This window comes from Corythoichthys intestinalis, chromosome 8 (assembly GCF_030265065.1).
Source record: "Corythoichthys intestinalis isolate RoL2023-P3 chromosome 8, ASM3026506v1, whole genome shotgun sequence".
In the NCBI taxonomy this organism is placed as follows: Eukaryota; Metazoa; Chordata; class Actinopteri; order Syngnathiformes; family Syngnathidae; genus Corythoichthys; species Corythoichthys intestinalis.
In genome coordinates, this window is record NC_080402.1 from 42,602,786 (window position 1) to 42,630,128 (window position 27,343).

Below are 27,343 nucleotides of genomic sequence, written 5' to 3' on the forward strand. Positions count from 1 at the left end.
AAGACTGGTGGCAATAACGCTTGACAATTCCAATGGTGAGCAGGAAGTTTGCTCTAAAATGAAAGTTATTTATTAAGAGAAGACTTAGTACAGTTTCGGATAGAATATAATGCCTCAGCTGAACAAATACATGCGGTACAGGCTCAAAGTACAGTTTAAATCAAATCTATGCCACGGATAATCTATATTCAAAAACACTTCAAGGAACAAGATGTAACAAATTCCAAACATGAATTACGGTGACAAAACAAACAACATTCCAGTATGAGAGACAAAAGATTTTTCTCTTCACAAGCTGTGCACCGGTTTGGATCCTCTTCTAGGTTGAACACTCAGAACTCACAGAAGGAAGCAAAGGAAGCCTGTACACGAGCATGACTAATAATTTGTGCCACTACTTCCAGGATATGAAGTTTGGTTTTGTCCTCCATAGGACTGGTAGGAAGCGTAGCCCTGCTGAGTGCCCCAATTTGACTGGTTCGACCAACCTGAGGAGGGGTAGCAAATCAGCATTATTCTAGCGGGGCAACAATTAATCGACAACTAATCGATTAGCAAATTAATCGACAACTATTTTGATAACCGATTCATCTTCAACCTAAACTTGTCCAAATTATTGAAATTTAAGTCAAAGAAGAACATGAACAAAAATTTGCTTTCACTTTTGGAAAACAACAATTCACATCTTTGCCAATTTTCGGACATCTTAAGTAGGAGTGTGAACCTCTTGCTACCTCACGATACGATTTGCAATACAAAGCTCACGATAACGATCTGACGATATGGCAATACAACGATTATCGATACATTGGTCAGGAAATCATTCTAGGATATTCTACAAACAACTAATTAACAAAAAAACAAGCTTCTGCTGTGAATAGGAATGAGTATCACTAGTAGACGTCCAGTCCATTTGAACTGGGAGGGATGGCGTTCATTCGCTGCCATCCCTCCCACTTCAAACGTATTGAACATCTATGGCCATCAGTGGCAGCCAATGCCAGGCAATAAGGTAATTTTGGGCCCTTTAAGGTCATTTACCTCTTGATTTTCAGTTACTTCCTGTTGATTTTGGGGTATTTTATGGGTCTATTCCTGTTTATTCTGAGTTACAGAACAGGAAGTGACTTGGGAATCAACCAAATTAATAGGTAGTGACGCAAACTCAAAACGAAATGGTCTGTAAATGCCCTGAAAAATAAGACAAAATGATTGAATTCTCAGGTTTCGAATGAACGAAAGTTCCCAGTCTAAATGGATTGGGCGTCGAGAACCGTTAATGCGGCCTTAGAGTTAACGGAGACAACATTATGGTGGAAGATTTTGGTAGCAAATTGTTGGGTAATTTTTATTTTTTAGACATTCACACCTTTTTAAAACGATATCTCGATTCTTGGCAGGAGCATATCGATAACCTTTTGGGATACAAAGTATCACGATATATCACCTTTTTGATATTTTGTCACACCCCTAATCTTAAGGCTGATTTATGCTTCTGCATAGCGGTTACAACCCTACGCCGTAGCCTGACGTGCATCATGTCAATGCGTGTAATGTGCAGGGTACCCGCGGGTTATTAAAAAAGCATTGAATTTAGTTTTCCATTATTAAAGGTATTAAATTAACTGTCCTAAGTCTGGAATTTTTTCACTGTGGTTTTAATTTTGAAGAACATCTCAGTGCAACCTTAATTATATCAGTGACGTTTTTTATCTTTTTTTAATCCATAACGAAAATGACGCGTAGAATTTTTATGATGCACTGCACTACAAATCATAATGCACCTCGTGCGTGCGCGCTGTTAGCATCAACATCACAACAGCAGGCAATCGCACAGTACTGTGTGCTAACGTAAGGAACTGCTCAGATGCCTTAGTTGTTATGTTCGACAAAAGCCTCAACAAGACAACCAAGTCCAAACAGTTGGACCAGCATGTGAGGTATTGGATCGGCGACCAAGTCGCATCCAGATACTTTGTGTCTCAGTTTATGGGTCATGCGAAGGCAGTGGACCTGCTTTTACATTTCAAAGTAAGTTGCCAATTTCTCCAATTAAAATGTGTTAGATGCAATAATGTATTTCTGCACGGTTTGCCTTTCGATTGAATTTGAATTTCGTACTTTTAACTCGAGTTAGCCATGTTCAATGGGGTATTGGCAGGTGCCTTAGCATAGACAACACGGTTGACACTATTATTGGAACGAGTGCGGGGTAACGTTGATCTGAATAACATGGCATGGTGATAGGCAAATTATAATGTAGGTGATAGTAAAACACCTCCTGGTATATTTAAATGTTTTTCTTGACTGAATAAGAGTATGGATTTTCTCTATCTGATTAAAAGAAATGTCTTCAATAGCTAACAAAGGATTAACACGTGTTTTGTATACTTCTTGTAAGGTGATTAGAAAAAAACAATTACCAAGGGAAATGGTCATGTGTAGCTTTTTTATTTTGTGGTAAATTAATGGTAAACTACTGCCATTTAGTGGCTGTTTTTTAAACTTTCACTGCCAATTGCAAGATTTTCCCAAGCACTTTACAGTTAAGGTGACCAACTTGACAATCACCAGTTAAGGTGACCAACTTGACAATCACCAACCTACCACTTGACTAGGTCCTCTTAAAAGGGAAACCTGTTGTGTTGCAAATGTAATTTCTGAAGTTGCTTTACAAAAATAGTATAAAATCCATCTTATCCTGGGGAAAAAAACTGAAAGACCTTATATTTAAATGTGTTTTAATTGTATCTTCAGTAAATGTGTATTCTTTTGTCAAACATACTTAGTAATTGAGGTTAAATTTGATGTTCAGTGCTTTATTTTTTTAATATGATTCAATATTATCTAAATAATGGGTGCGAGAAAAGTATCAATTTTCAGTTGAAATGGCATTAAAAAAGCTCTTAAAAGTCTTGAATTTAGATTTATCAATCCTGGAGGGACCCGGAATGTGAACGTCAATGGACTGCGATTGGTCCGCTCAGAACGTTGTTTCCGGTTCAGCAAAACAATAACGGCGTTTTCAAACACTTGCCAACGTCTTCTGTTGCGTACGCTTCAACGTTTGTATTAACATTTGTTGTTCAATATTGATTAACTGCAAATACACACGTTCCATCTCTGTTGCCATTGCTGTCAATGACCGGAGGAAAACTGAAGGAATTTGACAAGAGTCCGACAAACCCGTACAAAGACAAAGCCACGCCCCTCTAGTGGCATGGCAGAAAATTACAGAGCAACGCGTTCCCTTGACGCAGAACTTCAAATACGCAATGACTGTGGATGGTCCAGTGTTGTTGGTAACGACGTTAGAGTATAACGGTGTTACTAACGGTGTTATTTTTTCAGCAATGAGTAATCTAATTAATTACTTTTTTCATCTTTGCAACGCTGTTACCGTTACTGAGGAGGTAAAGTCATGCGTTACTTTGCGTTACTACGTTGGTTGAATGACGCGAGAAAAGCCTGCGAGACACAGAGAGAGAGCAAAGCGGGAGTGGGAAAGGGAGTTGTGACACCGTTGCAAACGCGATGCTAGGCGGCTCCCATAATACCTGACTGTAGCCGACAGCCTACAAACTACGCCAACAAGATGCTACGCTAGATATCACATGTATATTAACTAAATGCGAAATGATACACTTGCCGGAGTTGTTAAACAGCCGCCATCATAAAGCAGCAGACTTCTCAGAGAGGCTCTGTTGTAGAGAACCTTCCTATTTTTTAAATCTAAAATATACCTAAATCGGCTAAATTTTGACTTGAATCTATCTTTAAATTATGAAAGTTTTAAAACTTTCACATGTCGAAAGTATACAGATTGGAACTAATGCAATAACGGGAGCAATTTTAACAACTTTAACGGTTGATTCACAACATTAAATGACTTCCAAACATAGCAAAGGTTACTATCTAGTTATCGCAATATCTACGATACCCCTGTGTTTCGTTAAGTTTAGGGTAAAGAATTGGGCTTGGGCGACTGTCCCAAAAACCCTTTGAACTTCTCATTGTGTGACCTGTTTTTTTTTTTTTTTTTTTTTTTTTTTTTTTTTGAAAGGGGAAAAAACATGAAAAGTAAAACCGGTTACTTTGCCAAGTAACTCAATTACTTTTGGGAGAAGTAATTTGTAACTGTAATGACTTACTTTTTAAAGTAAGATTAACAACACTGGGTCTACGCTGTCGCTCCGCCGTCACCGGAACGCAGAAGCATAAATCAGCCTTTACAGTCTAAACTAGCTTCTTAATAAGGCTGCAACAACTAATCGTTTAAATAATAAATTACTTGCCAACGTATTTGATAACCGATACAGTTGAAGGAAATAGTCGTCCATTTTGTCTTCATTGCTACTTACAACATGCCGAAAACTACAAGGTAAATTGTGAAGGTCATTGAAAGAAGTGACATTCATCACTTAATCGTTTAATTAATTGTCCGATTAACCGATTATGAAAAATAATCGTTAGTTGCAGCCCTACACTAGACATGAAGTTTGTCAAATCTATAAAAGTGGCTGTTGGCCCTGCTTTGATGTTTTGATGAAGTTTTGATGTATCCTCTTAGTGTTCTTTGTTTTTTCAATGTTAGTTGCCAAATTTTTTTCTATTATGCATTGATTTTTGGCATTTGTCATTTTTCCTGACCTGCAAGGTACTGAGGATGAAAAGTAGCCTTTGGCTAATTCTGGCATATTTGCATATAAACATTTATTAACATGCACTGCTTCTTTTAAATAAATAAATTGTTAAGTATTAAAAGATTTAACACTTTGCGAGCCAGTAGCCTTATACTCACCATAACTATTATACACTTGGTTTCCCACTGCTGTGCTGGGGTAAGCGGTGCTGTACATAGAGTAGTTTCCTCCCTGTACTGAGACCTCAGTCTGACCTTGAGTAAGCATCTTCTTCTTTTCATCGCCATAACCATAACTGTAAGGACTTTGCTGGTCAACAGGCGGGGGCATTGACTTGTAATCTGCCACTGTGCTTGTGCTGGTATTGGTGCTGGTACTGGAGACAGGTGGGGAAGAAAAGGTGGTGGCGCTGGTCTCTGGGTAAAATGTGCCGTAGCCAGTACTGCCGCCAGAATCAATAGTGCCAGTGCCTTTGGTGGTAGCTGTGGTCCCGGCTCCACCGTTGTTACTGTACAATTTATCTGAAACAAAGGAAGGAGTCATGATGAATATGCAACCTAGTTTCAAATTCATTGATAGACGTTGTAACACTTGTAAGTCAAGAAGAGTTTTTAGAGATAAGGGGTGTTTTAGTTTTGATATTTACGTTCCAAGTCAAAACTTAATTTGGATATAACATGCTCCAATGTTTCCAAGTCTTTTAATCAAAAGTCATTTTTGCATTTCATTTGGGAATCAAGATCCCAAAGTTTGCAGGGAAACTAAAGACATGCACATGTCCAGCTACTTCAAGTCCAGAGTGAAATTTCCAGTTTTGAAAGCCATGCCATGCTGGTGTGCAGTGGTGTGGGTCCATTGCCTTTTTTCGAGTCCACTGTCAACGCAACTATCTACTAGGAATCTTTAGAGCAATTCGTAGTTCCTGCAGTGGATGGGCCTTTCTTCCAGCAGGATTTCGCACCTGCCAACAAAGCTAAAATTACCAAGACAGTGGTACCTCAAGATACAAAATTAATTGGTTCCCGAGTGGATTTCTTTTAATGATTTTTGCATACGAGTCGCATTTTATATGTAAATTGCCTAATTCGTTCCAAGTTTGCCTACGGGTCTCATTTAAGTGTAACTAGTTTGTTAGGTTGTAGCCCATTTTATAGACATTATCATTTGAATACTCAAGCTGATAGCAAACACTGGGTGCTAAAGGACGAGTTAACTTCGTCAGCTATTGCTTGCCATTTCATCTCGCTGTTTGTGCTTTAATATAGCATCGCTTGTAAGTTATATTCTTTTGTTTCATATACATGAGCATTGTGGAACACATTGTGGTGTTCTTATTACAATGTGTTATTATTTTATTTTGAATTTTTATTACCGGTACATTATTTACATTTAGAGTCAGTTACATTAGTGCATTGCTGCGAATGGGAATTATCTATTACAGTACGGATCATTCATATCGCAAATAATTTTTCGTAATGCGATGAAAGCTTAAAAAAACTTGGTAAAATTGATTTTTTTGTGTACCGAAGCTTTCGTATCTCAAGGTACCACTGTACCTGGTTCAATTGCCATAGGATAAAAGTACAGGACTGTCTCAGGAAATTAGAATATTGTGATAAAGTTCTTTACTCTCTGTAATGCAATTAAAAAAACAAAAATGTCATACATTCTGTATTCATTACACATCAACTGAACTATTTCAAGCCTTTTATTATTTGAATATTGCTGATTTTGGCTTACAGCTTAAGAAACCTAAAAAATCCTATATCAAAAAATTAGAATACTTCCTCAGACCAAGTAAAAAAATAATTTTATAACAGCAAAACTAAATCAAACATTTGAAAATGTCCATTGATGCACTCAGTACTTGGTTGGGAATCCTTTTGCACGGATTACTGCATCAATCCGGCGTGGCATGGAGGCAATCAGCCTGTGGCATTGCTGAGGTGTTATTGATGCCCAGGATGCTTCGATAGCGGCCTTCAGCTCATTTGCATTTGTAGGTCTGGTGTCTTTCATCTTCTTCTTAACTATACCCCACAAATTCTCGATGGGGTTCAGGTCAGGGGAATTAGCAGGCCAATCAAGGACAGTGATGCCATGGTCAGTGCACCAGTTACTGGTGGTTTTGGCACTGTGGGCAGGTGCCAGATCATGCTGGAAAATGAAATCCTCATCTCCATAGAGCTTTTCAGCAGATGGAAGCATGTAGTGCTCTAAAATCTCTTGGTACACAGTTGCATTTACTCTGGACTTGATGAAACACAGTGGACCAACACCAGCAGCTGACATGGCTCCCCAAACCATTGCTGACTGTGGGAACTTCACACTGGATTTCAAGCAACTTGGATTTTGCTCCTCTCCAGCCTTTCTCTTGACTCTGGCGCCTTGACTTCCAAATGAAATGCAAAACTTGCTTTCGTCTGAAAAGAGGACTTTGGACCACTCTGCAACTGTCCAGTGCTTCTTCTCCATAGCCCAAGTCAGACGCTTCTTCCGTTGTCTTGAGTTCAGAAGTGGCTTGACCATGGGAATATGGCTATTGTAGCCCATTTCCCGGACACGTCTGTGAACTGTGGCTTTTGATACCTGGACTCCAGCTTCAGCCCACTGTCTTTGAAGCTCCCCCAAATTCTGGAAGCGGCTCTTCTTCACAATTTTGTTAAGGCTGCGGTCATCTCTCTTGGTTGTGCAGCGTTTCCGGCCACATTTTTCCCTTCCAACAGACTTTTTGTGGATATGCTTTGAAACTGCACTCTGTGAACAGCCTGCTCTTTGAGAAATTTCTTTTTGTGTCTTACCCTCCTGATGGAGGGTATCAATGATGGTCCTCTGGACAGCAGTCAGATCAGCAGTCTTCCCCATACTTGTGATTTAGTTTACTGAACCAAGCTGAGTGTTTTTAAGGCTCAGGAAACCCTCGCAGGTGTTTCGAGTTAATTAGATGATTCAGGTGATTAGTTGAATAGCCTACTTGTATACTTTTTCATGATATTCTAATATTTTGAGATAGGATTTTTGAGTTTTCTTAAGCTGTAAGCCAAATTCAGCAATATTAAAATAATAAAAGGCTTGAAATAGTTCAGTTGATGTGTAATGAATCCAGAATGTATGACATTTTTGTTTTTTTAATTGCATTACAGAAAGTAAAGAACTTTATCACAATATTCTAATTATCTGAGACAGTCCTGTACTTGATTGGCCCGCAAACACGCTCGACTGGAAGTCTGTTATAAAAGCATGGGGTATTGTCATGGGAAAGAAGAGGGAACAGAAACCCCGAAATGCTGACTATTAGTAGGCCAATATCAAAGCAACTTGGAATACAATAACAACTGACATGTGCCGAATGCTGATTAATGCCAAAGGAGGCCAAACAAAGTGCAGTGGTACCTCTACACACGAAGTTAATTCGTTCCAGGACCTTGTTTGTAAGTCGAAATGGTCGTATGTCGAGCAGGATTTTCGCATAGGAATACATTATAATTCCATTAATTTGTTCCACAACCCGAAAACATACACTAAATCCTTAATAAATGCTGCTGGCGATGTTACCACAATAATTTATCACCTTAACTTATAAAGACTGGCGAACGGAGGTCGTCGGAGGACCGTCGACATCGTACACATTTTAAGGTCGTATTGTGTCGAGCCAGTTCACCAACGCACACAATGCTAATATTATTTATATCATTTCCATCTTCACTTCAATGGTACGCCTCACCTTTTTCCTTTTTTTCACCACCTGCATTAACATTCTTAGAACCCATGTTTACTTCCCTCACAAAAAAAATCCGCCGTGCGTCACTCTTGCGGAAAAACGAAGAAACTGCGGCGCTGTCATAAATAGTCGTATTTCGAGCACGTCGTCGGATGTAAAAACAAATGACGAGTCAGATTTTACGTCGTATGTGAAAAAGATTGTGTGTCCACGCGATCGTATGTCGAGGTACCGCTGTACTGACTGCGTATGATTAACTTTTCAGAAGGCCGACATTTCTGTTTAACATTCTTTTCTACTGTCCAAATAAAGTCATAACTCAAATACTGGATTTTTTTGTCTTTCTGCCATAAGCACTAAAATTTAAACACATATAGAGGCTTGAAAGATTTGTCTGTGTGTGGTGAACTTTTTTGACAAATTGCAGAACTAGATGGCCTTTCCCCTGATATGCAGTAGTTTCAGAATTTGTGACATCTTTCACAAAGATGGACATGGATAATACATCAAGATGAAAGCCAAAGACAATATTGTTGTGCTCAAAGATGTTGCACTGCAGTCATCACCATGACATGAAATGAGGCTGGCGAATCAGCAGTTGTACAAAAGCCGAAATAACAGAAGACACATAGGAGATACTTACGATAGCCTTTACCGGAGTTGCTCTCATAACTGTAGTTGGCTTTAAAAATGAAGGGAATATTTTCAACATCAGTCCCTTAACTCAGGAGCTGTGTAGAATATTTGAAAAAGGAAAGCATAGTGTCTTACTCTTATTATAAATAGGTCCTGAAGAATAGCCTCTGCCCCTGCCTCTCCCTCGACCTCTGCCAGTGCCCCATTCGGAACCTGCAGAATCTGAAGGGATTCCTCGAATAGTACCGAAACCAGGGATGTGCTGTTGAAACCAAAACCACAACATTACTGCATGTCTGATCAGTCAGGATTTGACTTTTGAGTTTTTTTTTTCTATAGTTACTCTCAATGTCAATATACCCCAAGTTCTAATAACAGAAACAGTGGTCCCTTGAGATACGAGTGATCCAATTTATTGTTGCACTAATTTTGTTGTGTTGTTGTTCTTTTGGCTTGCGGTTGAACAGACTTGGATATGGGCAATTCATAGTGACATTGAACTTAACCTTTAAAAGAAAGCAGTGGTTTGGCAATTAGAGAACAATGGCTCCAAAAAGGATTAGAACCATTTAAATACCAAGCCCAGTTCAAATTCACTGTTACACAAAAAAAAACAAAAAACAACATTTTATTGGCAACGTCACAACAGCTAACCTAGCTGAGTAAAAGATTGTGAGTAGGGCTGCAGCTATCGAATATTTTAGTAATCGAGTAATCGACTGAAAATTCTATCGATTAATCGAGTAATCGGATAAAACAAATATATTTTTAGGTGAAGAGCAATTATAAATATACATGAGAAAACAAGACATTTCATCTAATTTTGAACCATTTTCAGTCAATCAATGTCTTTATTTTCGATGTATATTGTTGAAAACAGCCAACAATTGCATCTCAGATGGAACTAGAACTAAAAAAAAAAAAGGAAAAAAAAAAAGACTAATTCACTGCTTTCACTCAAAAAACTTTAGATCTTATATTACAAAAAACATTATATATATCTTACCTAAAAATGCCGTTATGCTTGATAACACACATCACTTAAAAGTTTGGATTTTTTCCCACGTCTTTCAATTGAATTTCTTTTTGTGTCAAGCCATTTTTAAGTTCTAGTTAAGTTTTAAGTTAGTCTAAACTGCAAGTCCTGATAGGATTTTGAGTTTTTGCAGTGTTCAAAATAAATGTGTGATACAGGCTGTATTGGAGCACATTAGCACCAGTGCTACTTGGTGTTTTATCCAGCAATGACTACTGAGCTAAAATTGATAGTTAGCATGATTAAGTTTTTTTTTACACCCTCATCACTCCACAATGCTATGTTATGTTAAAGCCTGTATGTAAGACACGTTAGCCAAGCATCGACAGTGGTCATAATTAATAGAAACCTAGCCCTCCGCAGGGCTAACGTTACTTCAGAACAGTAACGTTAATCTTATTTATTAGCGCTTAGCGCTCTTTATTAGCGCTTAGCGCTGTACTGCTTTAAGATGGCGGCTGTTCACTAAAGCTGCCCAGACGCGGCCGAGTCTGTCATTTAGCATCTAGTTCAACATACATGTGATCTCTATGAGACGCATGAGACGCTACCTGTACCAACGTAGCATCGTGCGGGCTAGTATTTAGCAACGTCGGCGTCGTTTGTGGCGGCTGTCGGCTGCAGTAAGTTTTTTTTTTCCCCCCCTTCTTCCTCGCCGCACGTGACAGCGCGTTGTCCCGCATTAAAAGTGGTCCGAGCAAAACGTGATGCTTAGAGCTGTCAAAATAAACGATTACTCGAGGTGAATAAAATTACTCGGATCAGTTTTTAAACTCGAGTTACTCGAGTTGCTCGAGTACTCGTTTCAGCTCTAATTGTGAGCATGCTACAGCAGTCTAAGAAGGCTCACAAAGTGGCTGCAGTGGAGCTAAAGTGCTATAATGTTGAAGCCATCTTAATTGAAGGAAGCTTACGATAACACTAGCGCTGTACGATACCCTGACTGTGGGCAATGTGGCTGGCGTGAAGGTGGTTTCGACATTAGGTGTCAAAGCGATTCAATTCTTTTGAACTGCTCTATGGTTGCTAAAGTAAACCAGTGACTGTTTAGCTACAACTGGCGAACAACATGCATATTCCCCCTAATATGCGACTTACAGTCCAGTGAGACTTTAAAATGTTTTTTTTTGACTAGTGCGATTTTTACTCCAGTGAACTACAGTCCAGAAAACAATTTGTTGGTTTTTGAAAGGGGGAGGCTGGAATGAATAAGTGGCATTCTACAGAAAAAAGTTTGAGATCTGAATGTTTTGAGTTTTGAATGTGCTAACAGTACGTCATTGAAAATATTCTCATTCATTCACGTCATTTGATTCTCTGGGCATTGAATTGATGGCAACTAGATCGTTCTGGTTATCTTACGACTTTTCGCCTGTCATCTGAGCAGCTTAGTTTGAACAGCTGTCCTATTAGGCCCAGACAAAGTGGTAAAAGAAAATTCAACTCTTATCCCAACGCATGACCTTAACGTTATCAATAAACCTGTGTGTTCTCATTTGGACGATTATTTCACTTAATAAATTTTCCATCAACACAGGAAAATTCATTTTCTTTTCCACTTTGTTACATCTTACCATGTCAGTGTAAGTGAGCTTCTTTGATCTCTTGGGCATGAGAGGAGCGTCTGGGAACAGCTTCTCCAGAGCAGCAAGGGCAGCGTAGGCCTTTGCCTCCTTCTTGTTCGATCCCCTCCCCTTGAACTTTTGTCCATCAACCTCCACCTGGCACAGGGACAGGTGTGAAAGGCCATGGTTGACTATTTAAGCATCAGCACGAAAGGTGAGAGAGGCTGTCAAGTCACCTCCATAACGAAGCACTTCTCATGAGAGCCGCCTGTCTCAGCAGATAGTTCATACTTGAGACTTCGTCTTTTCTCATTCAGCTCCATGACAGGGTTCTTCCCATTTTTGGTCAAGATCGGACCCTGAGCATTCTGAACATAACAGCACAGTTATATGTACGCGAGAAATCCTTAGTCCATGAGTAATGAATGGCATCGCTTTGGTTATTTAATAATTAAAAATTGTCAAGAACAAATGAGAGGCAGAGCTTGAACATACATCTTCTGTAGTGGCACCACTTGTGGATGTTACTTCTTGGCCATCCTCGCCTTTGGACTCGGCCTTGGAGTCTGTGCCTGTAGGAAGACCGAGATCTTGCAGGACCTGTGAAAGACAGAAATGTTTAGCTTATGGAAGTTGGCTTTGCCATGTTTATATTAATTTAAACGTACCTTTGTGGCTACATTAAGCTTGGCTGCTCGTTTTGAGGGTCCAGTGGATTCATAGGTTTTTCCATTTACATCTACAGCCATGGTGAAAACTGGTTCATGGACTGGACCTGTCTGAGAGGTGAGGCGGTAGTCCAGGCCTGGTCGATACTGGTTCAAACGCATCACAGCGTTCATAGTCAAATCATCTGTCACTGGAGGAAACACAGATCTTTGTTAACATAAAGGCTAAAAAAATGATAGGTGCTTTATCTTTCATTTTTGTTCTTCAATCCTTTAAGAGGTGGAAGCATTTTAAAAGGTGCCTGTTGCAATTTTAGTAAGAGTGCTAGAAGAGTAGGTCAAAAATTACCTGATTTCCGAGGAAATCGCTTCTGGAATTTGAGAAATTTCCTCTGTTTGCTGTTTAATGAGGATCCATCCTTTCCTGTCGCCATTTGGGCGTAGGACCTCTTAATAGGTGGTGTGGGGCCAGCCTGGCCTAACTGGGCTGTATTGAATAGAAAAATAAACACAATTAAATCAAATAATTAAAATAATGGGAAAAATGTGAATTGATAAAAATCAGATTAAATACCTGGGAAAACCTTTGAGCTAGCTCCTAGCATTTTCCAGGGTCTGCCTGGTTTTGCTTCAATCCCCAAAACTTTATACATCATTCCAAAGGCACACAGTCTTAATGCCAGCTATAGAAATAAAAAAATATATAAATTAAAATAATAAAATCTGACTTGTAAATCACCCTTTCCAAACTTGTTTTACCTGAGCACTCTGAGTTGTGTCTTCACGCTGTTGCAGGGTGAGACTTCCGAGGACATCTACAGGTTCCTTCTCACAGGGATCTTTTATTCCAGGACCGTCTATGCACAAATGTAAAAGCAAATTAGTGGACCTGGTTTCATTTTAGTGATACCCCCCAAAAAAGTTCAGTGCTCACCAGCCAAAAGGATTCCAGAGGCAAGGCACTCAAGAACTCTGCGAAAAGCTTCACCTGGGCCTAGTGGCCTCTCAGATGTACTGATGGCCTTCTCTGCAAGCAATTCAAGAGGCTGTGCAGGAACAGCACAAGATCAGAATAACAACACTCAAAATGAAGATCTCCACCAGAGCTTAGGACCTTAGAACTAGTTTCAATTATTGCATCGATGAACCTTCTGTTCCCTTCAGCTCCAGAAGAAAAAATTGAGATTAGTTCTTATTGCCACGATTCCACAGAGTAAAGCAGCACAGTTTGATTTGTTTTTTGTTTACAATTCCAGATAAAACCTTAGCCTTAAAATGCCTTGAATTATTTAGAAGTAACGTGGGGTCAAGGGAAGTTTTGCTTGCATTAACTGGAATTAAATTATTTCTTATGGTGAAAATACATTCATGGTACGAGCACATTTATGTTATGAGCTTGGTCGTGAGACAGATTGTGCTCGTATCGGGTCCGCTGTACAATGTTGGATTAAAATGGAACAACTACTATGGAATTTGTAAATGTGTTTAGGATAATATAACCATACAGGCACTGTATGGTAATTCACATGTTTCTATCCTTGGATTTCTATATAAGCGGGGTAGCATATAGTTTGTGTGTGGTGAGGTGACAGTTTGGCTATTTCTGATTGGGAAAATGGAGTTCAATTTCACGAGTCACAATATATTAGTAAACTAGTCATCAGACAGGGGTCACAGAGGAACCGAAACAAATGCTGTGCGCATGCGAACATAGAACATGCGTGATGTTGCTTTAAAAGTAACTTGAAAAGCGCAATGTGGTGAAAAAGCTACTTAACACCCATATTTTCAAACTATAAGCCATTAGTTAGGTATTTTTATGGTTTCATATTGTCACAGAGTACAAGAGTGAGGACTGGTAGAGCTTTGCTCCCCTTACAGGCCGCTGCAAATGAGACCTCAACTTCACGTGTTGATGTTAATTTGGTTAAGATATTGTCACCAATCAAATCGTTTTATGTAACTTCTATGCAAATATCCCATATTAATCATTATTATTTTTAATGATATCTGGGTTTACTGCACTAAATAATACACCTGTGGATCATATTAGTGGTGAGCGACATGTGAAAAAATCCTCTATAACAACATGGGCTGTTTTATATCACGATAGCGATATGCCCCGATATAACATTTTTTTTTTTAATCATTTGATTAAAATAAACATATACATTACGACAGTCCCTCCCCCACTTCTCTCATTCTTATTTGCCACATAAATAAAACAAGCGCATGCATGTAGACAATATTCAACATCCACCCCCCTCCACCCCCCCAAAAAAGAAACTGTTTAAAGACTAATGCTTTGGGAAAGTTATATTTGTAAATAAAAATTGAATAATAAATTATCCTTATTTATATATCCTTATCTGCATTTTGTCTTCATATAGTAACACATGCACATGACATTTCTATCATTTTGCATGTGTGTTGTAATGCAAAATTTGTAGCTCTGTGCCTCATGCCTCTCAACATGCTTTGTGACACTACAAATGCAGTTATCATTCAAAATTCATGTTCTATGCTGATTATTTTCTGACTGTTCTAGTTGTTTTATTAATTGCTACTTACGCTAGTTAGTTTGTAGTTATGTGATAATATTAGTTTCGTTTTAAAACCATGAGTTTGAATAACATTTGATTTAATGACCAGCTGTTATTTCTAATTGTGTAATGAGATGAATGTAACCTTATGCACTTGTGTTACACCTCTACTAAGCATCACAGACACACACACACACACACACACACACACACACACACACACACACACACACACACACACTTTGTGGGTCATTACAGATTCTGACAGACATGTATGTGTACATGTACCAGTGTTTGAAAGGGACATTCTTTTGCTCAGGTTCATGAAATCTGAACCAGCATTCCTACATGGGAAACACAAACAGTGGCGGTATGTAGAATTTTGCCTACCCATCCTGAGAGTGGTGCCCAGGTCGGAACACGAATACACAAATCTCTCAAGACCCGGATCACAACAACAGCAGACTTCAGGTTATTGACTTTGGCCTGGTGACACAGACAAAGTAGTTGAGTTGAAAATGGGCTGAATTATCTGTACTATTAAATCTGCTAATTTCTTCCCAACACCCTGAGAGCAAAGCACAGAAAAGCGAGGAAATCATTGGGAAATAAATGACTGTCAAGGTGCGTTGAAAGATGAAAAGGAACTGCAGGGTCTGTAATTTGGTATAAAGAACACATCACTTCACATAACCAACTAGTAAAAGCGAAATTTTATAGATCAATTACAACTGACACTCAAAATGTTTGTTTTTCTCCTTAGGGAGAGAAAACCAAAATCATTCAAAGATACAGTTGAACGTTATAAACAAATAATGACGTGAATGCAAACCTGGAACCACTTGGCGTGGCGGAGGGACGCCAAGGAACTTAGGCATTTCTGTCTGTCCAGAACATCCGTCAGATCGTTGTCTGTTCGCGATTCTATTGACGAGGTGGAGTAAGAAGAAAAGGTACAGTTTGACCAAGGGGGTTGGTTCTGTCTTGCAGTGCAGGGAGCAGCAGCCTCACGCAAACCAGGAGCAGTAAAGAAAGGAGGTGTTTGAATTAAATTATCACTTATCATAACATTGCCTTTACAATTGTTCCCTGCTGATATGTTTTTGTCTGCATGTGGCAGTCTCCAGTGTAAATTTGTTAGACCCCCTTCCCTTAGCTCAGTGGCACGGGTGGGCTGCTTTCCCCCCCATCATGAGACAGCACTTCCAGTTGGTCAAAGGTCCAGTCGTCCTAAAAAAAAAAAACTTGACAAACTACAGGTCAATCAGTGGTGAAGCACATAAAAACCCTTTATGCCTGCTCTACTCTGCAGCAAAACTGATGGCAGGACACATTTTGTAGTCAAATGACCACACTACCATTGCAAAAACAGCAGACAACAATAAAAATAAAATATCTAGCAGGTTGCAACAGAATGCTGCTGCCAGAGTCCTAACAAATACAAGGACACTGGACCATATTACACCGGTTATGAAATTGTTACACTGGCTTTCAGTGAGTCAAAAGATTAGACTATAAAATACAACTGCTTGTGTAAAAAACACTTAATAGCCTTGGACCAAAATACATGCTTGATTTGTTTGACCCCATACGAAGCATTTAGACCCCAAAATTCGTCTGGACCAGTCTGCATCTGTTTGAAGAACAAGAATCAATCAGGGTGAGGGAGCATTTAATTACCATGCTCCTCACCTCTGGAACAAGTTACCCTGAAGGTCTGAAGTTGTGCTCAAACTGTTAGCTCCTTTAAATAAGGGCTAAAAACATTATTGTTTACCACATACCGCTTATTCATACAGTAAAAGTCTATATTTGAAGTTATTTGCTTTTGATTCATTTTTTTTTTTTAAATTTCCAATTACAATTATTTTTTAATTCTCTGGATTTAATGTGATTTTTATGTATAATTTTATTTCCCCTTTGAATTGATTTTAACTTCCTTTCTGATGTAAGGTGAATTTTACGAATTATTTGTGGCTCTTCATTTGATGTAGAGCTGTTCGAATTGCCTTGTGTTGAATTGTGCTATAGAAATAAATTTGCCTTGCGCAAAGTCCTCGGAACTACACGAGGATTGCTCGAGTTACAATTAGTTCTTAAAACTTTGTCAAATGTGAAATGTATGGTTATCGACGGACCAACAAAGAAAGCCCTTTATATCTGTGAAACATGAAAATAAGCCCCCCCCCCCCCCCCCCAAACACTGCAATCCTGGTGCGCAACGGCTTCTTTCCCCAACATTGCCATCCATCTCTTATCAATATGCTTTTAGTCAATGGATCACCTTGGAGATCTGTCCTTTCACCTTTGTTCTATACACTTAGTGCCGTATCCAAAATTGGGGACTACAAATCCTGATATAATACACATGTCAGAAATCCTATCCTTACTTAGCTGTGATGACCCTGAACAAGGCATGTCTAGTGAAGGAATTCAGACTGGTGTTCATCTTTTATATACATCATTGTGATAAAGACTAAACAACTTATTATATACTTCTCGTCATTGAGGATCAAGCTGCCGAGCAGGCCCATAAATACAAACATCTTACTCCCAACAATGATGACAAGCAGTCTTTTGATTCCTATGTTCATGCAGTTTGAAGCAGGCACATAAGCGCATATTCCAATTTTTCTGTTTTCTGCGTTTTAATGTTGACAGCAATTTTTTTGAAAATGTTTTATTCTGACCAGAGTTTCGCAAGAGTGTGCACCAAAATTCCAGGCAAAACTTCGAGGAGCTCTTGAGACGCATACAAGCTCTGAACATTTAGGAAGGCTCACTCGCTCCTCATGGACACTACCTGAAATAGATGGGCCTGAATTTGGTTATTTTAGGAAGGCTCACTCGCTCCTCATGGACACTACCTGAACTGGACGGGCCTGAATTTGGTTATCAGTTTTGCTGCAGTGGGTGTAGATGTACACCTTCAGCATCAAAGGCATGCAGACTGCGCTGCGTAGAGTTCATTTTAGGCATTACCACTTTTTTTTTTTTTTTTTTTTCTTTTTTAAGAAATGAGACATTATGATCAGCACGTTCAACTTTTTAAACTTTGGTGGCGTTTTAATAACTCAGTGGAAGAGTCCAGGATATGCGCACACGCATCAGATCTGTAGTAGAACATTTGTTGTGCACACTCACTCTCTTCTTGAGCTTCCACCCTGACTTGAGGTGATGTAAGATGAAGAGTGAGCATTAGGGGTAACGCCTTAGTGCTTTCCACGAAGATAGCGGCATCTGTTGGACAAGGGCTTACTGTGTACAACCCAGCTGACTCAATCTGTTCATAGAGAAACAATAATTAGAGTATGTGGATACAAACAAAGGTATGCGCTCTAGAGTTTTGAGAGTTTAAAAATGCATTTTTGTTTATGCTTGAAAGAGTGGGTGAGGGGGAATAACTTCAAAGTAAACTGATGAGTGCTAGAAATCTAATGACCATTTCACATGCAATTAACAGTTATCCATCCATGTTATGCTAGTTGTACCTCTAATTGAGCCTTTAGACTCTCAGCCACTTGGTTAAGCAGGGTGATGGTTGGCTTCTTCAAACAAAGCAGCACAAGTTCCAGGTTCATGTCTCCCTTGAGCAAGAGTCCCTTGGCCAACAGGCCCACCCTCATTATGCCATTTATTACTCGTTTTGGTGCATTAGGACTTTCAACAAAAAATAGAAATAACAACAACAACAACAACAACAAAGACAAGGGCAGATGATTAATGCCATCTTGTGAATCAACTGGAAATATAGCATTGGGATAACTTACTTTTTGGTCTCTTGAGCCTCTTTATACAGGCTATCCATTTCCTCAGATACAGCCTTTAGTGCACATTCCACATGGGAGACAATTGTCTGCACCGCCTCCAGCTCTGCTGAAGAGGGATAAATTTCGGAGTGCTTGGCCATCACACGGCGATCGTTGGGCCCCGAGTGTATCTGGCTTTGTGGACCAACCTTTGGTTTGAAGGGTGTAAGGAAAACAATATGTTAAGTGTTTTGTGTTTCATAGATAAATTACTAAGCATCATTAATTAAATATGCGTCAGTCTTATTTTCAAACCCTATTTTCTGTTTGGAGGCACTGAAAAGCTGCAGTCAATCCAAGGCCAAGCCATTATTAGTACTCTCACAATTCAAATGCAGTAGGACTGGATTTATTAACACATAAAGTGCTCTTTTAGGGTAAACAGTGCTATGAAAAGTATTTGCCCTATCTTGACTTCTGTGCTGATTTTGCACATTTATTACACACTACTCATCAGTTTCAGTTCATCCCTATGTTACACAGAGACAACCCAAAGAAATATAAAATTAAAATGCAGTTTCTAAATGATAATTTAATTTTCCACTTACCAACCTATGTGGCCCTATGTGAAGAAGTCATTAAACCGCCTTGTTAAATCACAAAGTATCTTTTAGCTGTGTTCAATGTGCGTTTTTCACTGGACACACCAAACCCTGAGTATTTGCCAAATTGCCACCACCATATCTGTTGACTCAAGGAAACTTATATAGAACATTTCAGACAAGCGGAAATAGGCTAAAAGACCTCAAGGACGAACGCATGCCACATTCCACAGAAATTCAAGAAGAAATGGGGGGTAACTGAGAAAAATCAGTTACAAAGCCATTTCCAAGACTTTGGGGCTCCACAGAACCACTGTCAGAGCCATTATCCACAAATGGAGAATGGAACAGTGGTGAACCTTCCCTATGAGTGGTTGACGAACTAAAACTACCGGTACTTCAAGAGTGTGGCAACAACTCATTCAGGAGGTCTAGTACAACATCCAAAGAACTGGTGGACTCACTGGACTCATTTAAGGTCCGCGCTCATGACTTTGCCACAAGAAAGATAATGCCCAAAAACGGCATACATGGGAGAGTTTCAATGAGACATGTTTCATTTCATTTCATTTGGCAAAAAAAAAAAAAAATTGATATTGCTTAAGACTTCGGAAAAAAATATTCTGTGGACTGATGAATCAAAAACTGAAGTTTTTGTTGGGTGTGCAGCCCGTTACATCTGGTGTAAAAATGGCACAACATTTGATCAAAAGAACATTATGGTATCAGTGAAGCATGCTTCGCTCAGGACAACTGGCTGTGATTGACAGAACAATGAATTCTGCTGTCGACCAGAAATCCTGAAGGAATGGGTCTGGCTATCAGTCAAACTCATCAGGTCTTAGATTCATGCAGCAGAACAATATGAAACACCCCAGCAAGTACACCTCTCAATAATATTGCCAGTAGACCTACTTAGGTGTAATGGGTTTCTTTCAGTTGTTCTTTATATGTACAGTTTACATTTCCAGCCTTTTATTACCACCTGTCCCAACTTTTTTGGAGATTTGTTGATACCATGAAATTTAAAAATCAATTTACAGTATTTTCCCCTTAACATTTTCTCAGTTTAAAGTTTTGATCCATCATTGATGTTCTATTTTTAATATTGATGTTTGGCACTTCTACATCAATGCATTCAGTTTTTACTCACAATTTGTATAGCATCCCATTTATGGGCTCTGGTTTGTAGTACACCATCCAGCATTTCATGAGTGGGAAGCATTGCATTATAATGAGAACACACACAGCGCTGCTGACCTAGACTGGAGATGTTCTGAGTCAATTGGGAGAAAACTTTGAAGACCTTATCAATTCTACCAGCATGCATCCCTATGAGGAAGCAGAGTCTGGGGGCTTGGTTGAAGACAAAAGTGGGTAGAAAAAAAGGTGGATGAGAGCTGTGCAGAAGTCTGCACTACACCTTTGGCATGATTCTGGAAGGTGTATGGGAGTTTGCCTAACAGGTCGCCATGTGCATGTGTACATCTGCTTTGTGCTGGGTGGTGAGGGAGTGGAGCTAATCCAAAAGACAAATCACTCAATTTGCCGGTCAATCGGAGTTGACATCATCAATTGTGAGAATTTTATTCATGCTTAAAACACAACCATTATACATAATATTTTGTATGCTTTTGATATGCTTGCATGAGAACATTGTAGCATTAATCTGTTGAGTGTGCCTCCCCATAGCCTTCACAATATGCCCAAATATGGACTGTTATGTTCCTTTTTTCCAATATGCCCTGAATGAATACAATGTGGCAACTGTGGCTTATCAGACTTCGTTCTAGCCACAGCCAGTGCACAAGGTCTCAGCTCAAAGATGTTTTTGTATGGAAAAATACCTAGGTTTGTGAGATGGGTTTCGTTTCTTAATAAGTTTCTTTTCACGGTGGGCTTCGGCACCGCCCCTTCAACAGTATAAATGTCCAGCCGCTATTGTACTTTGTGCTTTCTGGGTCATCACAGCTCGTGGCTGGGTCACATCAATTTGTACCAAAGAGCTCTTGTTCATAAAGCCTACGAAGAAAAATGGTTGGGGTCATATTCATTTCTCTCATCGAGCTATCGAGGTAACACTTGTCTCGGAGTTTAAAATTGAGCTTCCCTGACAACATCATCACCTATAGTCATGAGCTGTGGGTCACGATGGATGGATCAAAACAAGCTATAAAGACCAAATTGGAAACAATAGAAGAAAATGTTATCAACTTACTGATATAAAAAGCTTTAAAAAAGCAGAAGCAGTTTCTAAAGTCAATATTTGAGGGCATTAGGTGTTTGAGATGATACAACGTATGCACCTTGTTATATTGGTCATCAGTTGACTCCATTGTGGAAATGTAGTCATGGTAATTTCTCAGCTCCTCCTCATAGCACCGACAGTCGTACCAGTATCGCAGCTCCTCATATCTGCAAAATATATATTCCCACAGATCAAACAAGAGACTGTACATATTTTGTAGCAATCATCTTTAAGGCCCGCTACAATGCAACAAATCTGACACTTCCTTACTTAATAATTACGAACTTAAAAAAACATGGCCCAGGGGGACAAAAATAACCCTAGAAGCATACATACACATTTCGCAAGCCTCAAAGTTACCAGACTCACACTTCATTTGTTTTTTTTCCCACTCCATTGCGCATTTTGGGGCTGGTGCGACTTATACTCAGGTGCGACTTATAGTCCGAAAAATACGGTAAAAGTCGCCACAGGTATGGTCATAAAACAACACTCCCTATCAGGCAAGCATATGAAAAAAATATATAAATGACTTATTGCACCAAATACAGTGTGCCATCTTCTTGCAACTTTGCTCACATTTGTCACAGGCGAGTGCCTAAAAAGTAAACTTTTATTTTCTGGTAGGGATTTTTAGATTTTTGAACACCTGCTTTTTTGGGGGGAAATATGGAGGCTTCATGGGAAAAATGATAATCATGATTATATTGAAGAATATTGTTTAATATTGATTTCCAAAATCATTAATCACTATTTATTTTGATCAGTAAAATATATGTACTGTATTTCTACTCATTTTCAACAAATTATAAGCAAACAGTGCACAATGAAGCATTTTGAATAAATTATCATTAAAAAGAATTTAAATTTACCATTGGGTTACCTGAACAAACATCCAATATACTTGCTCTCCATCTAAAGTAAGTTAAGACAACTTATTGTGACCTGTTTTGAGGCAACATAGCTCCTCAAAAAGATTGTTCCTTATCTCAAATTTATTGTACTTTCTTCGTCCTATATTATTTCACTAATTTACTGCCATTTGATCTGGGAGGGCTGGCACATAATGATCACTACCAGCCCCTCACTGATGATGTTACATTGGCGTTTTGGGAGGATTTAAAGGCTGTTTGCATGGTTTGTTATGACTGATAGATAAAATGGCTTTTCATTCTAAGGATGACAGGAGATCAATAATTGAAGTTGTGACCGAAGATAATTTAAGGGTACTGCTATGTTGATGTGTGGCGATCTGGCAGAAAAAAAAAAAAAAAAAAAAAAAAGAAAAGCGATACCCTTTACACCCCATATATTTCGATTGAGTCATTTCATGATTTTAAAAAAAGTGTTTCTTTTATTGTTTAAAAATTTGCAGGGAAAATATAAGAAATACAGTAGTTAAATTTTTGATACGCATGTGAAATAAAATACTGTACCTCTAGGAAACAATGTTGAAATAAATACGGAACATCGTAGTAAATTGTTCAACGATGATCATGTAAGAATGGATGAAAAAATAACTATGGATCACAAATTAAGGTCCCTTTTTACAGAGGTTAATACAGTGGTATGAAAAAATATCTGAACCTTTTGGAATTTCTCACATTTCAGCATAAATTCATCAAATGTGATCTGATCTTGTTCAAAATCACACAAAGAAAAACTGTCTGCTAAAACCACCCAAACATTTGTAGGTTTTCATATTTTAATGAGGACCGTATGCAAAAAATGACAGATCACCATGCTTCACGATGGGGATGAGGTGTAGATGTTGGTAAGCTGTTCCATTTTTCCTCCGCACATGACGTTGTTACTCCCAAACAATTCACTTTGGTTTAATCAGTCCACAAAATATTTGGCCAAAACTTCTGTGGGGTGTCTAAGTGTCTTTTTGCAAACACTAAACGTGCAACAGTGTTTTTTTAGACAGCAGTGGCTTCCTCTGTGGAGTTTTCTCATGAACACCATTGTTGACCATAGTTTTACATATAGTCAGGGGTGCACATAAGTGGTCCGCATGCGCGCATGCGTACTGGACGTAGACAAACGCGCTGGCCCTCAACGGCTTCCATACGCTTTTGCGTACCGATGGCTGACCACTGTATTTGCGGCGGACATGAGAAAATCACTTCTCAAAACGTCAAACAGGCAGGCCCCACTGAGTAATTATTTCCGTGTCCCCCCCACCCCCGTCAAAAGACAGACAGACGACAGAGACGTCACCGGAGCGACCCGAAAAAAGGACTTTTGCTGAAAAGGGGCTGCAGGAGGTACCATGGCTAGAAGCAAATGATGCTCGCACGGAAATGTGGTGCAACATTTGCTGTGAGAATCCCAATGCCGTTAATAAGAGCAGCCCATTTTATGTAGGGTCAAAGAATTTTAGCCATCCAAACTTTGAAAAGCACGAAAAAACCAGAGCATGTGGCAATTAAGCAAACTATCGGTGTCAGACAGGACCCCACTCGCCCTATGGACAAGTGGCGGAAAAAAGTTATTGAAGAAGAGCGCCATGCACTGACAAACGTGTTTTTGCTCGCATTTCACAAAGCTAAACATGCACGTTTAATGAGCTCTTAGGAGGAGGACATCCCACTTTTACAAAGGCTTGGAGTTAATGTGGGAGCCGCATATGAATGCCCTTTATTTTGAATGAGTGCTTTTATGTTTATTTATATATATTTATTACTTCAAAGTAATGGCAATTTTGTTGTGCCAGTTGATGTTAATCAAGCGTTAATTGTTTATATAATTAATTAGAGGTAATTGGCAAGCAAGTAAAGCTTGTCATAATTTTATCGCATCAGGCGGGTCGGCTCTCAAGCTCAATGTGGACCAAGTCACATCTCCAGGTCCTCTTCTGAGAACCTGTGCAAAAAAACATATGTGCACCCCTGCATATAGTGGATGTGTGCACAGAGATATTGGACTACGTCAGTGATTTCTCTACATCTTTGGCAGACACTCTGGGGTTCTTTTTTTACCTCTCTGAGCATTCTGCGCTGAACTATTGGCGTCATCTTTGGTGGACTGCCACTCCTTGGGAGAGAAGCATCAGTGCAAAACTCTCCTTTAGTAGATAACTTTTCTGACTGCCCATTGATGAACATCCAGACTTTTAGAGATGGTTTTGTATCCCCTCCCGGCTTTATAAAAATCAACAATCCTTGAATGCAGGTCTACAGACAGCTCTTTTGACCGAGCCATGATGCACATCAGACAATGCTTCTCATCAAGACAATTCTTACCAGGCAGGGCAGGGCAGCTTTAAACCATTCATCAGTAATTTGGCACACACCTGACTTAAAATGTTTGGTAAAAATTGGTTTCAATTGCTCTTTAGGTCTCCTTAGGTAGAGGTTTCACCTACTTACCCCCCCCCCCCCCCCCCAATCTGTTATTGTTTGCACGCTATCCTCATTAAAATATGAAAAAAATGTTTGGGTGGTTTTTGTTAAAGCAGACAGTTTTTACATCTGTGTGATTTTGACAAACATCAGATCACATTTGATGGTGATTTTTTGCAGAAATGTGAGAAATTCCAACAGGTTCAGTTTTTCTTACCACTGTATAATTAGTAAGAAGAGACAGCCCCTTCTGGGACAATAAAGACCCCTTGATCATTTTTTTCCATTTTCCAGTTAACATTGCTATGTCTTTTGAATATTCATCTTCTAGTGACTGACATTATATTACCATGCAATTATAACAAAAAAATAAAATACCCTTCTTGGGAATTTCCAGGTAGTCCCCGGGTTACAAATGAGTTCTGTTCTTAAACTGGCAATGTAACCCAAATTCCCGCGCTAACTTGGAATTAACTCTTAGTACCCCAAGATACCCCCTGAACCTCAAAATAACCGTCCAAAAACAAGTATCATACGTAATATTAATAAGATAAAGTAAAAAATAAGATTCTGTGATTTACGTCGAGTTAAATGCCATTATATTCAATGACTATTCGGGCTTAAACAAATCAATAAAACTATTCTGGGTTTACTCTCGAGTGAGTGAAAAAAGGGCGCTGTGGAAAGAGTAGGGGGGTGCTCAAGTCGCCAGCGTGCCCTCTCAACGTGAGCCCGCCATCCTAACTAAAAAAAACGGATCGGGACTCGCAAGAGGAGTCCTCGCCGTGGGGGAAGCAGCAGCAGCATGAGAACAGGGAAGTGGGACCTGACTCCATCAGAAACCGCAGGATGGCGGCAAAACTGCTGGGGAAAGAGGGGATCCTGACATGGCAAGAACTAGGCACTGGTTACGTGACTAGAAAAAAAAATGACTGGAGACAGAATGGTGGACAAGACTCTGGCGTCATAAAGTCGAAATCACATAAGTCGGGTACGTCGTTACCCGGGGACTCCCTGTATAAGAAAACATCTGAAAATTGCATTTAATTGCATGTACAATGGCCACTGAGAGGAAGCCCTTCACAGAGAAGTGATAAGAGTTGTTACACTGGTAGAAGAAGTCTGCTTTTTTTTATGTCTTTTCAAAGTCGTGTACAAAGCACAAGCGCCTGCTGTGGGTGTTGCCATGTATTTTTTCATGACAAAAATTGCGGTGGCGTCTATTAATATTTATTCTTTCAATAGTTAAATAAGGTGAATCCATGCTTATTTTCTTTAGCGCTTAAATGGCATTTGGGCAGCGGGTGCGTTCGAAAAACCAAATATATTTTGTATTTTAATACTCAGAATGTCTAACATTGCTTGCCGTGTGTCTATTGCTACAGTTCTCATCTATACAAGTGTAATAAAGGTCTTAAAAATCTTAAAACACTCATTTTTGAGGGACCGCTTAAAATCTTCCAAACTACTCAGTCTCTAGCACAGTTATGTTTGATTAAATATGAAACGGTTGAACACAGAGATAGAACTGAGAAAAAAAATTGAGCCACCATTTCAAAAGCGCCCAGCCCTAGCCTTGATGAACATGAGAACAGTTACGTCGCACAAGGAGCGTGTGGATTTTGCCAACTTGAAACGGGGGTGTTTCCATCACAGATTGCTCCATGATGGGTGATTATAATCGAAAATGGCATGTTTAATTTTCCTGCGCAAAAAAATGTTTGGAGAAAAAAAAATCGATCTTGGCGCTACAGGACATTTAGGGTTAACACGGTACATGCTCATGTACTTAGCAATAAGTTCGTTGATGACCGATACACCCTCCCCCACACATCACTTAAAAGAGCTGAGATGATGTACGATGGACACCATGGCAGCGTCGCGCGTTTGATTGCGTTGACGACAATCGAACGCTTAAACCTTTAATAAACGTTATTCCACAAAAACTAAACAAAAAAAGAAAATTCAAGTGTACCTGTCGAATTCATGGGGAAGTAACCTATGGCCTTGCTGGATAAGGTTGTCCCAGTGCAGAAGCTCATCATAAGCTTGGTGCTCGTCCCATCTCGCAGCCATGCTATCACGTCTCACGGATCGAAGCTACCACCTGTGTTAGAAAACTTTTCCTTCGTTAATCCAAAGGCAGTAGTTGGCATCATAACTATCGTGTCATTCAAAAAATCAATGGTTGCGTACAGAGTAATTTAATACAAGGCTTAGAGCAAACATACAGTATTCTTCGGTATTAGCTAGGCTAACGCTTTAGCTCTGACGTTGCTAGTTAGCTGGCAAATTGTGATCATTGTTCCTTTGGTGAAGCTTATTTGAAACACGGTTAATTAACTGTGATGATTAACGCATCTCTAAAATAATTACAAATTTAACTGCGTGTATGCTGCTTACCTTTATCACAAAATAAAAGCGGGTTAACAATGTCGACCTTTTTGACGGAAACGTCGCTACCTTTTTGTCGTTGTAAATTGAGTCGCATTAATTTGACGTCACAATCTTGCGTGCTCGTCCGAAAGGGTCTAAAGAAAGACGTGCAAATTTAACGTGACCAGTATCGTAACGTGACACGTTCA

At 39.3% G+C, this 27,343-nt stretch overlaps 1 protein-coding gene across 3 annotated transcripts; it reads right to left on the bottom strand.

Annotated features, from left to right (window-relative positions):
• Positions 1–40: 40 nt before the first annotated feature.
• On the bottom strand, positions 41–27,321 carry LOC130920237 (interleukin enhancer-binding factor 3-like). 3 transcript variants are annotated; one of them, XM_057843291.1, is made up of 20 exons: positions 27,162–27,321; positions 26,734–26,865; positions 21,470–21,578; positions 18,583–18,770; positions 18,304–18,472; positions 17,957–18,095; positions 15,645–15,736; positions 15,203–15,298; positions 13,204–13,315; positions 13,029–13,126; positions 12,844–12,952; positions 12,619–12,756; positions 12,270–12,460; positions 12,097–12,201; positions 11,838–11,969; positions 11,611–11,757; positions 9,136–9,262; positions 9,008–9,046; positions 4,802–5,164; positions 41–488 (listed from the first exon to the last, which is right to left on the bottom strand). In XM_057843291.1, exons 2-20 carry the CDS (start codon positions 26,832–26,834, stop codon positions 379–381), a joined length of 2,565 nt encoding a protein of 854 aa, XP_057699274.1. In that variant the 5' UTR covers positions 26,835–26,865; positions 27,162–27,321; the 3' UTR covers positions 41–378. The 3 variants fall into 3 exon arrangements, with proteins under 3 accessions (XP_057699274.1, XP_057699275.1, XP_057699276.1); XM_057843292.1 differs by having other exon boundaries at positions 26,734–26,878; positions 27,162–27,287; XM_057843293.1 differs by lacking the exon at positions 9,008–9,046.
• Between the last annotated feature and the right edge of the window lie 22 nt (positions 27,322–27,343).